This window comes from Aptenodytes patagonicus, chromosome 4 (genome assembly GCF_965638725.1).
Source record: "Aptenodytes patagonicus chromosome 4, bAptPat1.pri.cur, whole genome shotgun sequence".
Lineage (NCBI taxonomy): Eukaryota > Metazoa > Chordata > Aves > Sphenisciformes > Spheniscidae > Aptenodytes > Aptenodytes patagonicus.
The window spans coordinates 29,974,851-29,987,050 of record NC_134952.1 but is presented as its reverse complement, the minus strand read 5'-3'; the positions used below and the strand labels follow the sequence as shown (position 1 = coordinate 29,987,050).

General features: G+C 39.4%; 2 protein-coding genes across 2 annotated transcripts in view; both read left to right on the top strand.

Moving 5' to 3' along the window:
* The first annotated feature begins 2,255 nt into the window (after positions 1-2,255).
* Positions 2,256-6,888, top strand: CNGA1 (cyclic nucleotide gated channel subunit alpha 1). Its single transcript, XM_076337595.1, is given in 7 exon segments — positions 2,256-2,370; positions 2,662-2,732; positions 3,113-3,138; positions 3,241-3,342; positions 4,261-4,368; positions 4,517-4,623; positions 5,471-6,888. Coding segments are annotated over 7 exon segments (1,947 nt in total).
* Positions 6,889-10,029: 3,141 nt separating this feature from the next.
* NFXL1 (nuclear transcription factor, X-box binding like 1) overlaps positions 10,030-12,200 on the top strand; it is a 47,258-nt gene continuing 45,087 nt past the window's right edge. The window contains exons 1-2 of the mRNA XM_076336203.1: positions 10,030-10,306; positions 11,671-11,841. Of these exons, the coding sequence (XP_076192318.1) occupies positions 10,147-10,306; positions 11,671-11,841 (331 nt within the window). The 5' untranslated portion in view covers positions 10,030-10,146. The remainder of the gene's footprint in view (positions 10,307-11,670; positions 11,842-12,200) is intronic.

Sequence of the window (12,200 nt, the reverse complement as noted above, 5' to 3'; positions counted from 1 at the left end):
AACAACCTGGTGCAGTAGTCACCCAAGCCTGACATTCAGATTTAGTATTTTGAGACTACAGGGTAGTAAATACTTCCAATTTCTATGCCCATTTAATGCTTCCAGTGCCTCAGTAAGACGAAATCTCCAGTCCTGTCCCAAATGGCATCTCCTTTTTCCCAGCAAGTCCTACGCACGGCTGGCATAGCTCCTTCGGCAGAACACAAAGCACGCCACAGTGCTTCCACTTACAATAGACACTATCAGAGCGAGAGGAATCTGTTTATTTGCAAAAATGCACAGAAAATCCTCTTTACCTGAAGAACAGGGGAATGTAGAGAATACAGATTTTTCCCCAGTCTCCGGGCTACGTACTCTGGATTGGTGTGGATTTTTGTACACGTCCTATTTTACCACACTTCTCGTCATTTTTAACCTCTAGTACATCTGCAAATCAGTATGTCTGGATAGCACAAAGTCAAAGATGGGTTTTTTTGCTCTTCAAACTGAAGAAGACTCAAAGAGCGAAGACAAACATGAAAAATGAATGCCTATGTAGAAATATTGGTACTGGGAGTCTTAATGTGAACTGACTGGTTTAGAGCCCACTCTGTTGGAGGAATGATTTCCCTTGAGATGAATACATTTGCATTTGTCTGGCGCTGAGTGATTGGAAGTGGTTGGACACAGCTTTATTTTGCACCATTATTTGTGAGCTCTGTGGACTCCAGTGTGGCTCTGTGGAGGATATAGGTTAAATCAGGATGGAATTTTGTGTGCCAGCATTAGCAGAGCTTTCAGAGCACCTACAAGCAGATATAAAGCTGCTTAACTCAACCTGGCGTACTTTCAATCTCCACACTTTCAAACACAATTTATCCTTGGAGTAAGTCAGTAGAAACCCTGTTACAGCTTTTAGGCTCCTGGTGAATCTAACCTAATGTTTACTATGTCTTAGAGACTTAGAATTTTTTAATGTGACATCTTAGACCTGATCCTTCCTCTTAAGCATTTAAAGACTGACCAGCAATGTTGGACGACATTTAGATTATTCGTGGAAGAACACATCTTAGTCTTCAAACTTCATCTTTCTGTTTTGTAGAATGTGTTATATTGCTGTATTATTTTTTGCACCATGTGTCATTCATGTCTGATGACTGCTAGAAACATGGGTTTCCTCTCCTATTTCCTGTATAGGAATATTTTTAATTTCATTGACTAATAAGGAAAGTCAGGTAAGTCTGGCAGCAATGTGGCAACTGTATCATCCTGCTTCTCTTTTGCAGTGTGCTTGACTACAGAATGGAAGACTGATTCATTCTATGGCATTTGACTTCACTTATCAGTGGTACAGCAACTCATTTGTCAGTTTGTGGCTTACAGACATCTCTATACTCTGATTTCACATGCGCAGGGATATTGTTGCTGCAGTGGATAGCATCTGTTTCATAATCCTATCTAAATGGCCCTGCCAAGAGCAGATCACACTTGTAGACATAATTCATGCCCAAAGAGTTGGCAGTCTCATTGATGATGAGACATAACTCACAAAATTGTAAGAATAGTGGCAAAAAGGGAGAGCAGGAGTTATGTACACTACAACATTTTCAATTTTTTTAATATTGAGATGAACAAAACAGACATGAACAGCCACTAACACTTCCATTTATGTATTTATGTCCGACTTGCTATATGAGTAAGGAGAGACAACTACAACAGTCTTTAAGTTCCTAGTTACAGAACCTACCTTTGCTCTCAACAGAGTATAACTCTCAGATGTCAGACATACTGAAATTTCTTTGTACATCCAACCAATGGATGCTTCCTAGTCTGGCTTTCAGGATGTCACCTGTGCATGAATCTATTTATCCATCCTGATACAATAAATTATGAGCCTTTGGTTCAAAACCAAATGAAACAGCAGTAGACGTTTCAAACACAACTCTCTAAATATTTTCAAAGTATGTGATTAGGCTCAGGAGAAAGACCTAAATTAATGCTTCCTCTGAGAGAAAGATGTGTTGAACATTCTCTTCAGCAGCTGTTGCCTGGTCATTCAGCACACTGAAGCACCCACAGTGCCTTCTTGTCTGATGGGAATGTCATGGGAGAGAGGAAACTGGAAATACTATTGTTGTTTTGGGGGGAAGCAAGGATATAAAGGATTCATCTCGAGGGAAAAAAAAAATTGCTTGTTACTTCTACTAGTTGTGAAATGACTTGATTCTTTTTTAAATCAGTCTTCCTCAATTACCCAAGGTAAGACAAACTTGACCATGAAGGTAGGAGTGATTGAGACCCATCACTCCCATACAATTGTTCCCAGCGTGGTAGTACAAGACACCAGTGAGGAGGACCCTGGACTGATGGACAAAGGGGAAAACAAGTATGTCAAAATTACCTGTTTGGGGTTTTTTCTTTGATAATTTGGTTTGGATTAACTAAGCACAGATACTTGCCATCATATAATTTTCTTCACCCTCTATTAATAAATTAAGTTTTTAATACTGTGATATATTGCTTATTGTAAATATTTAGGAGATTAAAATCTGTGCTCTTTCAATTTCCTTAGATAACTTAGCCCATGATTAAAATGGTGAGAAACAGTCTGTGACAAATTAGATTAAATGGGGTTTTTTGTATTTCAGCAGATACCATATAACTGTGTTGTTTTGCTGTTCCCTAGGCAACGGTATCTACCCGGTGCATTTGCACGCTACAATATTAACAACAATAGTAATAAAGACGAGTAAGTATCTTTGTCATTTCATAAAATGAGAGTACTGCAATATTGGTTGGTTAAGCAGCAATGAAAAAGAATGATATATATCTAATAATTTCTTTATAAACAGTTATGTCATTCAAGCAATCCCAAAAGAGATTGCACATACATTTGAACTACATGCACATCAATTATGGTGATCATTCTCAATACCAAAGTTAATGGTTATCTATTAATTTAAAATAAAAGTAGTTCTATGTGAATACAATAAGCAAAACAGTTTTTGAAGGCCAAACATCTAAGTATAATGTTATCCTTACTGAATTCAGATGATTCTAATAAATAAATGTGGAAGCAATGGCTATGTGCATCCCGTGAACCTATCATATTTTTCTTTTCCTTAGAGAGGAGAAGAAGAAGAAGAAAGAAAAGAAGAGGTAAGACAAAGAGTAATAATACTATTTCTAAGACATTTAATTTCTTTCCAAATATGTTTTAACTTAGTCTGTAACAACTGAAAATGTAAATCTGTTTCTTAGCAAGTCAGAAAAAAAAAAGGATGGAGAAACACAAAAGAACAAGGAAAAAAAGGAGAAAAACAAAAATAAAGATAAGTCCAAGAAGAAAGAAAATAATGAAGAGTAAGTATTTTTCATTTAGGTCCTGCTATGTTCGTCTAATAAAATTGTTTTTGATGTAAAACCGAATCCATTCACAGGTATCTTGTAAACAAGATGCTTATACTCTAGTGAATGAGTGTACAGACTGCTGTTGTTCTCCTTAGAGCAGAGTTGTTCTGATTTAACTTCATATGTGGACAACAGAAATATGCATGCATGGAATTGATCTAAAAAAAATAATCGAGGTAAATCTCCTTTGGAGTCTGATTATTCAACATTTTTTGGATAACACCCTGCAGCAAAAGATGTGCCACTGTAAAGCAATCTCTTCTGCACATAAGGGCACCTACAAGCAAGTAAACTCTTCTATGATCTAAAAGTTCTTGCTTTACCTTTTGCTTGGTAAATTCATAATTTTCTGGCCAAGGAAGATAAACTTAAAATAGTGCAGTAAGAACTTGTGTTGTATGATTTCACATTCATTGGCTTCTTTATGTAAACTATGCCAATGTTTCATCTTTCTCAGAGCTAGACTTTTCCCAGTGAGAAAGGTATGATTTATCTCACTTATTTAAACACTAGTAGTCATATAATAATTTTATTTTTTGAAAGATGATCAAATCAGTTATCAGACAAGACAGTTACTTGGGTAGGAAACAAATTAATTGAAAAATGTTGAAATTACATGTGCCACTATAAACTGAAGTAGGATTGCCAAGTTGATTTTTCTCAGCAAAATTTAGAGTCTAAAATTTGCGTCCCAAGTCACACCTAACAAGCAGCTTCATGTTCTCCATGCATTCGAGCAAGGAAGCTTAACTTTAATAAAGACCATTTATTTTACAGTAACAATTTCTGGAATGCTTCATTCCTCAAAAATTGTTATGTGTATTTTAAGTCTCTCATTAAATCTCCTTTATTTTCCTGCCTATCACTTAGGAAGAAGAAAGATATTTTCATTATTGATCCAGCAGGAAATATGTATTACAACTGGTTGTTTTGCATCACAATGCCTGTCATGTACAACTGGACCATGATTATTGCTAGGTGATGTACTCCTTTAATGACTATATAAAACTTCTGGCAAATCATAACATCCCTAAATAGATAAAAAAAATATTTTATTCATCACTGATTTCATGCAAGTATTTAATCTCCATTTCATGGTAATTTACTTTTGTCTTTTCCTATTCAGAGCCTGTTTTGATGAGCTTCAGCATGACTACCTAGCGGTATGGTTTATTATGGATTATGTTTCTGATGTCATCTATATTGCTGACATGTTTGTACGGATAAGAACAGGTAAGCATACTCAATGATTAATTATTCCTCTTCATATATTTGTGTCAGGTGGTTTAAAATATTCAGAATACTACTACTTTTATTACCTGGGTATCCTTGATGAGGTGCAATAGTGAAAAAGACATTGAGATAGATCTCTGAAAGACTGTGGTCTGTGACCTGTAAAAATAGGAGAAACTCTGATGTATTACTCAAAGAATACATAAAGCTTGGGGTAAGCTAGGCATGAGGTAAGCTAGATACAAGCTGTTCTGCCTGCAGCTGACTCAACAAGACAAAATAAACATGCAATGCGGCCAAGTGAGGAACAGGGGTTCTGAAAAATTAGCACCAACATCTGGATTTTGTATTTAAGGAGACTCAAGTATTTGCTTGATTTTCAAGACCATTGAGCAAGCAAGACATCCGATTAACTTCAGCTGCAACTGTTTCTTTTAAAATCTTATCCTACATCCAGACCTATTGAGTAGATACACTCAATATGGAACTGAAATTCCCATGTTTAAATTCTTTCCCTCATTAACCACCCTTCCTATAGCCTGTGGAGTTTTTTGGGGGTTGGGGTTTTTTTTCAGATGTTCACCATCTGAAAACCAGTGGAAAAGCGGAGGGAAAGAATCAGAGCTAGAAATGTTTAATTTTCAAAGCTGTATAGTTTAACTCAAGCTGAGCCATATAGCACTAAGTTGAATATTTGGAAATAAGAAATTGCTTATTAAAAAGTAAGAGAATTTATGTACCATCTGGAACTTGCACCCAAAATATATTTCAAAGTAGATTTGGATTGACATTAAACACAACACAGTTGAAGTCGTAACATTTTTTATTATTTACAATTCGATCTTAGGTTACCTGGAGCAAGGTCTTCTGGTGAAAGAAGAACAAAAGCTTCAAGAGAAATATAAGTCATCTTTTCAATTCAAATTAGATTTTCTGTCAGTCATACCAACTGATCTCTTTTATTTTAAGTTAGGACTGAATTACCCAGAATTAAGAATAAACAGACTACTCAGAGTAGCTCGGATGTTTGAATTCTTCCAGCGAACAGAAACAAGGACGAACTACCCAAATATCTTCAGGATCTCTAACCTTGTCATGTATATCGTGATTATTATTCACTGGAACGCTTGTGTGTACTACTCGATCTCGAAAGCTATTGGATTTGGGGCTGACACATGGGTCTACCCCAACACCTCCGATCCTGAATTTGCCCGTCTGACTAGGAAGTATGTCTACAGTCTCTACTGGTCAACACTGACCCTGACTACTATCGGTGAAACGCCCCCTCCTGTAAGAGATTCTGAGTATTTCTTCGTGGTTGTTGACTTCTTGGTTGGAGTATTGATTTTTGCTACCATTGTTGGTAATGTGGGCTCTATGATCTCCAACATGAATGCTGCCAGGGCAGAGTTTCAAGCAAGGATTGATGCTATCAAGCAGTATATGCACTTTCGGAATGTGAGTAAAGACATGGAAAAAAGAGTTATAAAGTGGTTTGACTACCTGTGGACAAACAAAAAGGCTGTGGATGAAAGGGAAGTCTTGAAGTATCTGCCAGATAAACTAAGAGCAGAGATTGCAATCAATGTTCACCTGGAAACACTAAAAAAAGTTCGGATTTTTGCAGACTGTGAAGCTGGTCTGCTGGTTGAACTGGTTTTGAAACTCCAGCCGCAAGTATACAGTCCTGGAGATTATATTTGCAGAAAAGGAGATATTGGACGAGAGATGTACATTATCAAAGAAGGCAAGCTGGCAGTAGTCGCTGATGATGGAATTACCCAATTTGTTGTCCTAAGTGATGGCAGCTATTTTGGAGAAATCAGCATTCTTAATATCAAAGGTAGCAAAGCTGGCAATCGAAGAACAGCCAATATAAAAAGTATTGGATACTCAGACTTGTTTTGTCTATCTAAAGATGATCTCATGGAGGCTTTAACAGAGTACCCAGATGCAAAGGCTATGCTGGAAGAAAAAGGCAAGCAAATCCTAATGAAAGATGGGTTGCTGGACATTGAAGTTGCAAATTTAGGAAGTGATCCTAAAGATCTGGAAGAGAAGGTCACCTACATGGAAGGAGCGATGGATAGATTACAAACAAAGTTTGCCAGGTTGTTGGCTGAGTATGAAGCTGCGCAACAGAAACTGAAAAAAAGACTTACACAAATCGAGAAAATATTGAAGCCGGTTATAGAGCAAGAATTTGCAGACTTAGAAGCAGCAGATCCGTCCACAGATAAACCTGGAGTGTCAAAAGCAGAATAAAACACTGGAGGTTGCCAATAAGACTTAGGGTCAAATCCTGCATGCGGCTCAATACATTCATTTCTAATCTTTGTAGGACCTGACTATTAATTATGAAAAATTATTTACTGATGTAATGTCACTAATTTCCTACAAGCAGCACATATTTGGCAGGTTTTGGAAAGAAAAGGAAGAATTGAGAATGAAGATGGAAGATAACACCTTGCTCTTGCACAAACAGGTGGTATTATCTGCTAATGCGTTATGTACTCTTTATGTAACACCGCTCTACAGCAAATGCATTCGATCTATATACAGTCATATACTGGCAAATATTGAAAGTTTTGCTATTTCAAAATAATTTCTTTGTGTCTACTTATGGAAAGAAAGAAAGGTTGGCAACAATGGTATTGATTATTTTGAGTCAATATAGGCATGAACCATGATATTAAATTTGTGTATAAAGAAACACATTTTAATCTCTACTGATTAACATAAGATTAATTAAGTATGGGATATTACAGAAAGAATTAGGTATATCTACAATGCAGACATGAGTACTGAAGATTTAAGATTTGGGAAATACTATTACTTCATTGGGTCCACCTTGACTGAATTCTTGAAATATAAGTGGGCAGTTTTAAATGGTGCTTTTTTCGGGATGTTACATGCAAAGGCTGGAATAGGGAGGGGATAAAATCTGACCTTTTGTAAGCATCCCTATGACAAATATGGATGGCTCAAAATCTAGCTGTTCTTTCCACAATAATAACAAATACATAATGTTCAAGACTGTTCTGCTCCATGTAATCATATGGCTGCTGAACATGGACTATCAAGTTTTTAAGATCTGTGCTTAAAAATTTTTATGTCCCTAATGTAACAGTTGTGGATGCTGGCAGAGTGCAAGGGGCAGACACGACAGAAGGAGGCCAAACTCTTCCTACAGCGTCCTCTGTAGCTGCTGTTGGGGAAAGAATACAATGACTAAATAGGCTATTTTTTTCACTGATAGGTTATTTCTTTCTTCTGTTCTTAACTATTGCTAAGATAGTAAAATCTACTGTTTCATATGTCAGACACGTTTTCAACTGCTTTATGAAGCATTATCTCCTTGGATTTTTTCCCTAATTTATGTCTTTTTCCATTTGCAAAAATTGGTTTTATTAGTTGTGGTCTCAGCTGGGTATTTTCAGCTGGATATTTTTGGTAGACTTTGATCATAGCCATTTAACAGTGGAAAAGTTTGATTACAGGGAGTGAAGAAAGCGACTACAAGGAGACAATGGATAATTCTGTATTTAGGGCAATTTTATTATCTTGGGCAATCGGACTGCCACTCTTAAAAAATACATATGTAAATATTACTATCACTTGATAATATCTCTATACTTTCATTCTTCTCCTTAATAAGATGAAGATATTATAAACTGGATCTTTTGTAAAGTGCATTCATTTCTGCTTGTTTTATTTTTTGTAATGTTGATAGGTTTCCAGAATACCAGAGATCTATAAATAACTCCTGATTTCACTGCAAGGATTAAATGTTATGAAGTAATTAATGCATAGGATATATATGGAACAACAAGGATAAATGTAAATTTGAAACGGCTGTTCATTCACTGTTGATCCTGCGCTTTGAATGACATATGGCATAATGTGCTGGTGAGGGGAAAGAGTATGCCATCATTTCATTAAAGACTCTATCCGTGCACACAAGAACAAGCGTTATTCTGGCATTTACTATATTGTGAATGTTGGACTTTGCAATCAGCATTCTTCCAATTCAGGTCTTGAGTATAATTTGCAATCTGTATGGCAGCAGCATCCTATAGGGCTGCGTCATATTCTACTAGGCAGTTAGGAAGCACTTTTCTCCTTTGTTGAAGAGTTTAAGGCTTTGTATTAGAGAAATGTGTGATATGATAATGAGTTTTAATTAATAAAGGCAGAGATCTACTGTTGACATTTTTTCTTGTATCGATCCTTCAGTCTATGGACATGAGTTGTAGTCACTAGCTGCCTCTTTCTTGAGAATAAAAGTTCTTTGAGTTAAAGACACTTCAAAATAAAACGGAAAACCAGAACTGACCTCCAGTAGTTTACTTACTATTTTCAGACTCTTTATGATTGGAAATCTTGTATTATTTAACTTTTATAAGCATATATCTGCTGAAAATAAAACCTAAATGCAGAGTTTCCTCCTGGCACAAGACAGAACATAAGTGCTATAAGGAAATGTCAATAAAATTAAAACTATTTCAACTTGCACTTACTTGTCAGAACTTTTTAGGAGGCATACAGGTTCCTCAGTATGTATTTCTGTGCAGTAAAACCTTCCGACTATACTTCAGTAAAGTTTCTAAACACACTTTGTGGCCGATTTTTAACTCTCATACTCTGAAGAGGAGCTGTGAAGAAAATGCGTGCAAGAGCCACACGCTGCAGAAATGGCTGCCAGGAATTTACTCTGAAGAAAAGGAGGCTGAGGGGAGACCTCATCACTCTCTTCAACTCCCTGAAAGGAGGTTGTAGCGAGGTGGGTGTCAGTCTCTTCTCCCAAGTAGTGAGCGATAGGACGAGAAGAAATGGCCTCAAGTTGCACCAGGGCAGGTTTAGATTGGACATTAGGAAAAATCCCTTCACCGAAAAGGTTGTCAAGCACTGGAAGAGGCTGCCCAGGGAAGTGGTGGAGTCACCATCCCTGGAAGCATTTAAAAGACGTGTAGATGTGGTGCTTAGGGACATGGTTTAGCGGTGGACTTGGCAGCGTTAGGTTAACGGTTGGACTTGATGGTCTCAAAGGTCTTTTCCAACCTAAATGATTCTGTAAAAGACAGCTGAAGCCGTTGCTTCTGCAGCCAGAACGGCAGGCAAAAAGAAATTCAAGCATTAAGTAAGAAAGAGATGCCAGCCTGAGTATTAGCAAACATTTTTCTGATTACCGAGCGCGGAACAGGCTTCCCGCGCGCACGGCGGACCCTCTCCACAGAGGACTTCAACCACAGGCCGGGCGGCCACGTGGCGCCCCGGTGCACGCTGGGTGTTGGAGTCACCTGGCGGCTACTTCCGTCCCGCCCTCGCGGGGAGCGCTGGGAGCTGTAGTTGCGCTGCCGCGGGAGCTCACCGGCGTCCCTGCCGCCTCCACCGCCGCTTCCGGACGGAGGCGCCCGGCCAGGCGGGGCCGGGCGGGAGAGCTCGCCTTGGGGCGGCTGCAGCCGGCGGTGTGAGAGGGGATCGGCCTCCCTCCGCCGTCTTTCGCCCAGTGGCGGGGGAGAAATGGAGGCGGCCTGGCGCCAGGGCGGCCGGGGCCGGGGCCGCGCCAGGCCCGGGGCCGGGTTCGCCGCTCGCGCGGGGGCGGCTGCCCGACCCCCGGCACCGAGGGCCCGCGGCGGTGCCTGCGTTGCGGCCGCGGGGACCAGCGGCGAGGGGGCCAGCGGTGAGTGTCGCGTCCTTCCCCTTCCCCGGTCCGGCCAGGGGCTGCGGGGTCCCGGGCTGGGGGGCCGGCTGTGGCGCGGAGCCCAGCCGGGCCTTGGGGAACCCCTACAAATGCCCCGGCGTCGTGGGGAAGGGAGGCCGGCGGGCCCCGGCCCCGCTCCCTCGCTGCTCCGCGGTAGCGAGCCGGTGTTTCGCTAGATGTGCCGTCTCCTGCCTGCAGGTACCTTCTGGGGGGAAAGGCGGAGGCCTCGGGCAGCGGCTGGGGACTCGGGGGCTGTGTCCTCCCCGGGGTGCACAGTCAGTGCCCTTCGAGCAGAAGAGTACCTCTCGAGTAAAGGATGAAGCAGCTGTTTTTCAGTACGATCGGAAATACTCAGGAGAGTGCTGCCTGCTAGGGACAAACGTTAGGTACGCTAGTCAGTGTGCCACATTGCCCCGCTCTGGGAAAGGTGCGGGCTTTCTAATGCACGAGGGTTGCTATCAGTGCAAGTTAATGCTCGTGTAATACTTCGCAGGTAGAGAAGGGCCAAATACTGAGCTATTTTAAGTGGCAGCATAGTTTCTTAAGGGAAGCCCTAAAAATAAACTTGACGGAACGCCGGTAAATACATTGGGTGCAATGGTCTTATATGGAAAATTAGGAGGTGCTGAAGACCTGTGATCTGCTGAAGACCTTTGTATCTCCGTGGTATGTTACCTTAAAGGGACTTTGGTTTATTGCGAACTCTGTTAGGTTACATAATTTTTTTTCTCCATGTGAGAATCTTCCTCTATTTCACATGCAATAACTTAAAAAAACCCTTACGTTAAAATACCTTGTCACTTTTAATGTTGCCAGCTATGAAATAGCATGAACCCACTATTGCAATAAAGACTTGTTGGGTGGAAGGAGATCAATAAAAGTCGTAATTTAAAAAATACCAAATGCTGGGAGAGGTACCTGTAGGGTATCAGCAAATTATAACAATTGCTCTTGTCAAGAATTGCATGATTTTGTTTTTTTTTCTTCCTCATGTTACGGAAGCTGTGTTTGTGTGGGATGTGTGTGGGGTTTTTTTTTTTAAGTATCCTTTTCGTAAAGCAGCATTATAGATGCATATATTGTAGTATGTTTGGTTGGATTTGTCAGCAGTAATTGATAGATAATGATTCCTGCTGTGGATTTTATGGATAATGCACAGTAAAGAAGAAAATACAGTTAATCTCTTCTTGGGTGGTATTGAAAATGTAGCAACGTACTGCCCTTAAAAACATAAAATCAGCAAGCTCTTTAAAGAAAAGGACAGTTGAAAGTATGTAGAACTGAATGTGGCATTATGATTAACTGTCATGGTATTAATCATCATTAATCTGTTCTCTTAATAGAATTGTCTTCACAGAAGAAATTTGATGAAATTAAGAAGGCTAATCAGGCTGCAGCAAAAAAGCTAGTTGAAGACCAATTTAGCTCCTCATCTGAAGATGATGAGGAAGATGCTGAAGTAAAACAAGGAAAGATTTTGGCCAAAACATTCACCATTTACACCAGTCAAACTGGTAAATTTTTTTTTTCTTTTATTGACTTTTATTTTGGTATGAAAGCATAAACAATGCTGTATTATTGGTTGTGTATTAGAATTTTTCCATAATTGGAGGGAAAACGCTTTATTCCGATGACTTGTATTAAAAATATTTGTTCCCAACGATGCATGCTGGCAGTACTTCTTGCCTTTTTATGCAGAATCAATGGTATAGTTTTGAAACTGTCTTAAGTACTTCTAATAATCTGGTTTTGTAATAATATGTGCCTGGCCTCTGTTCAGAGAAAAAAAGTATATATACTTTTACAGCAGTGTCAACATGTACAGAATAGCAGATCAAACGTTACTGGTTGCTTTAAAAATCTTTATACATTA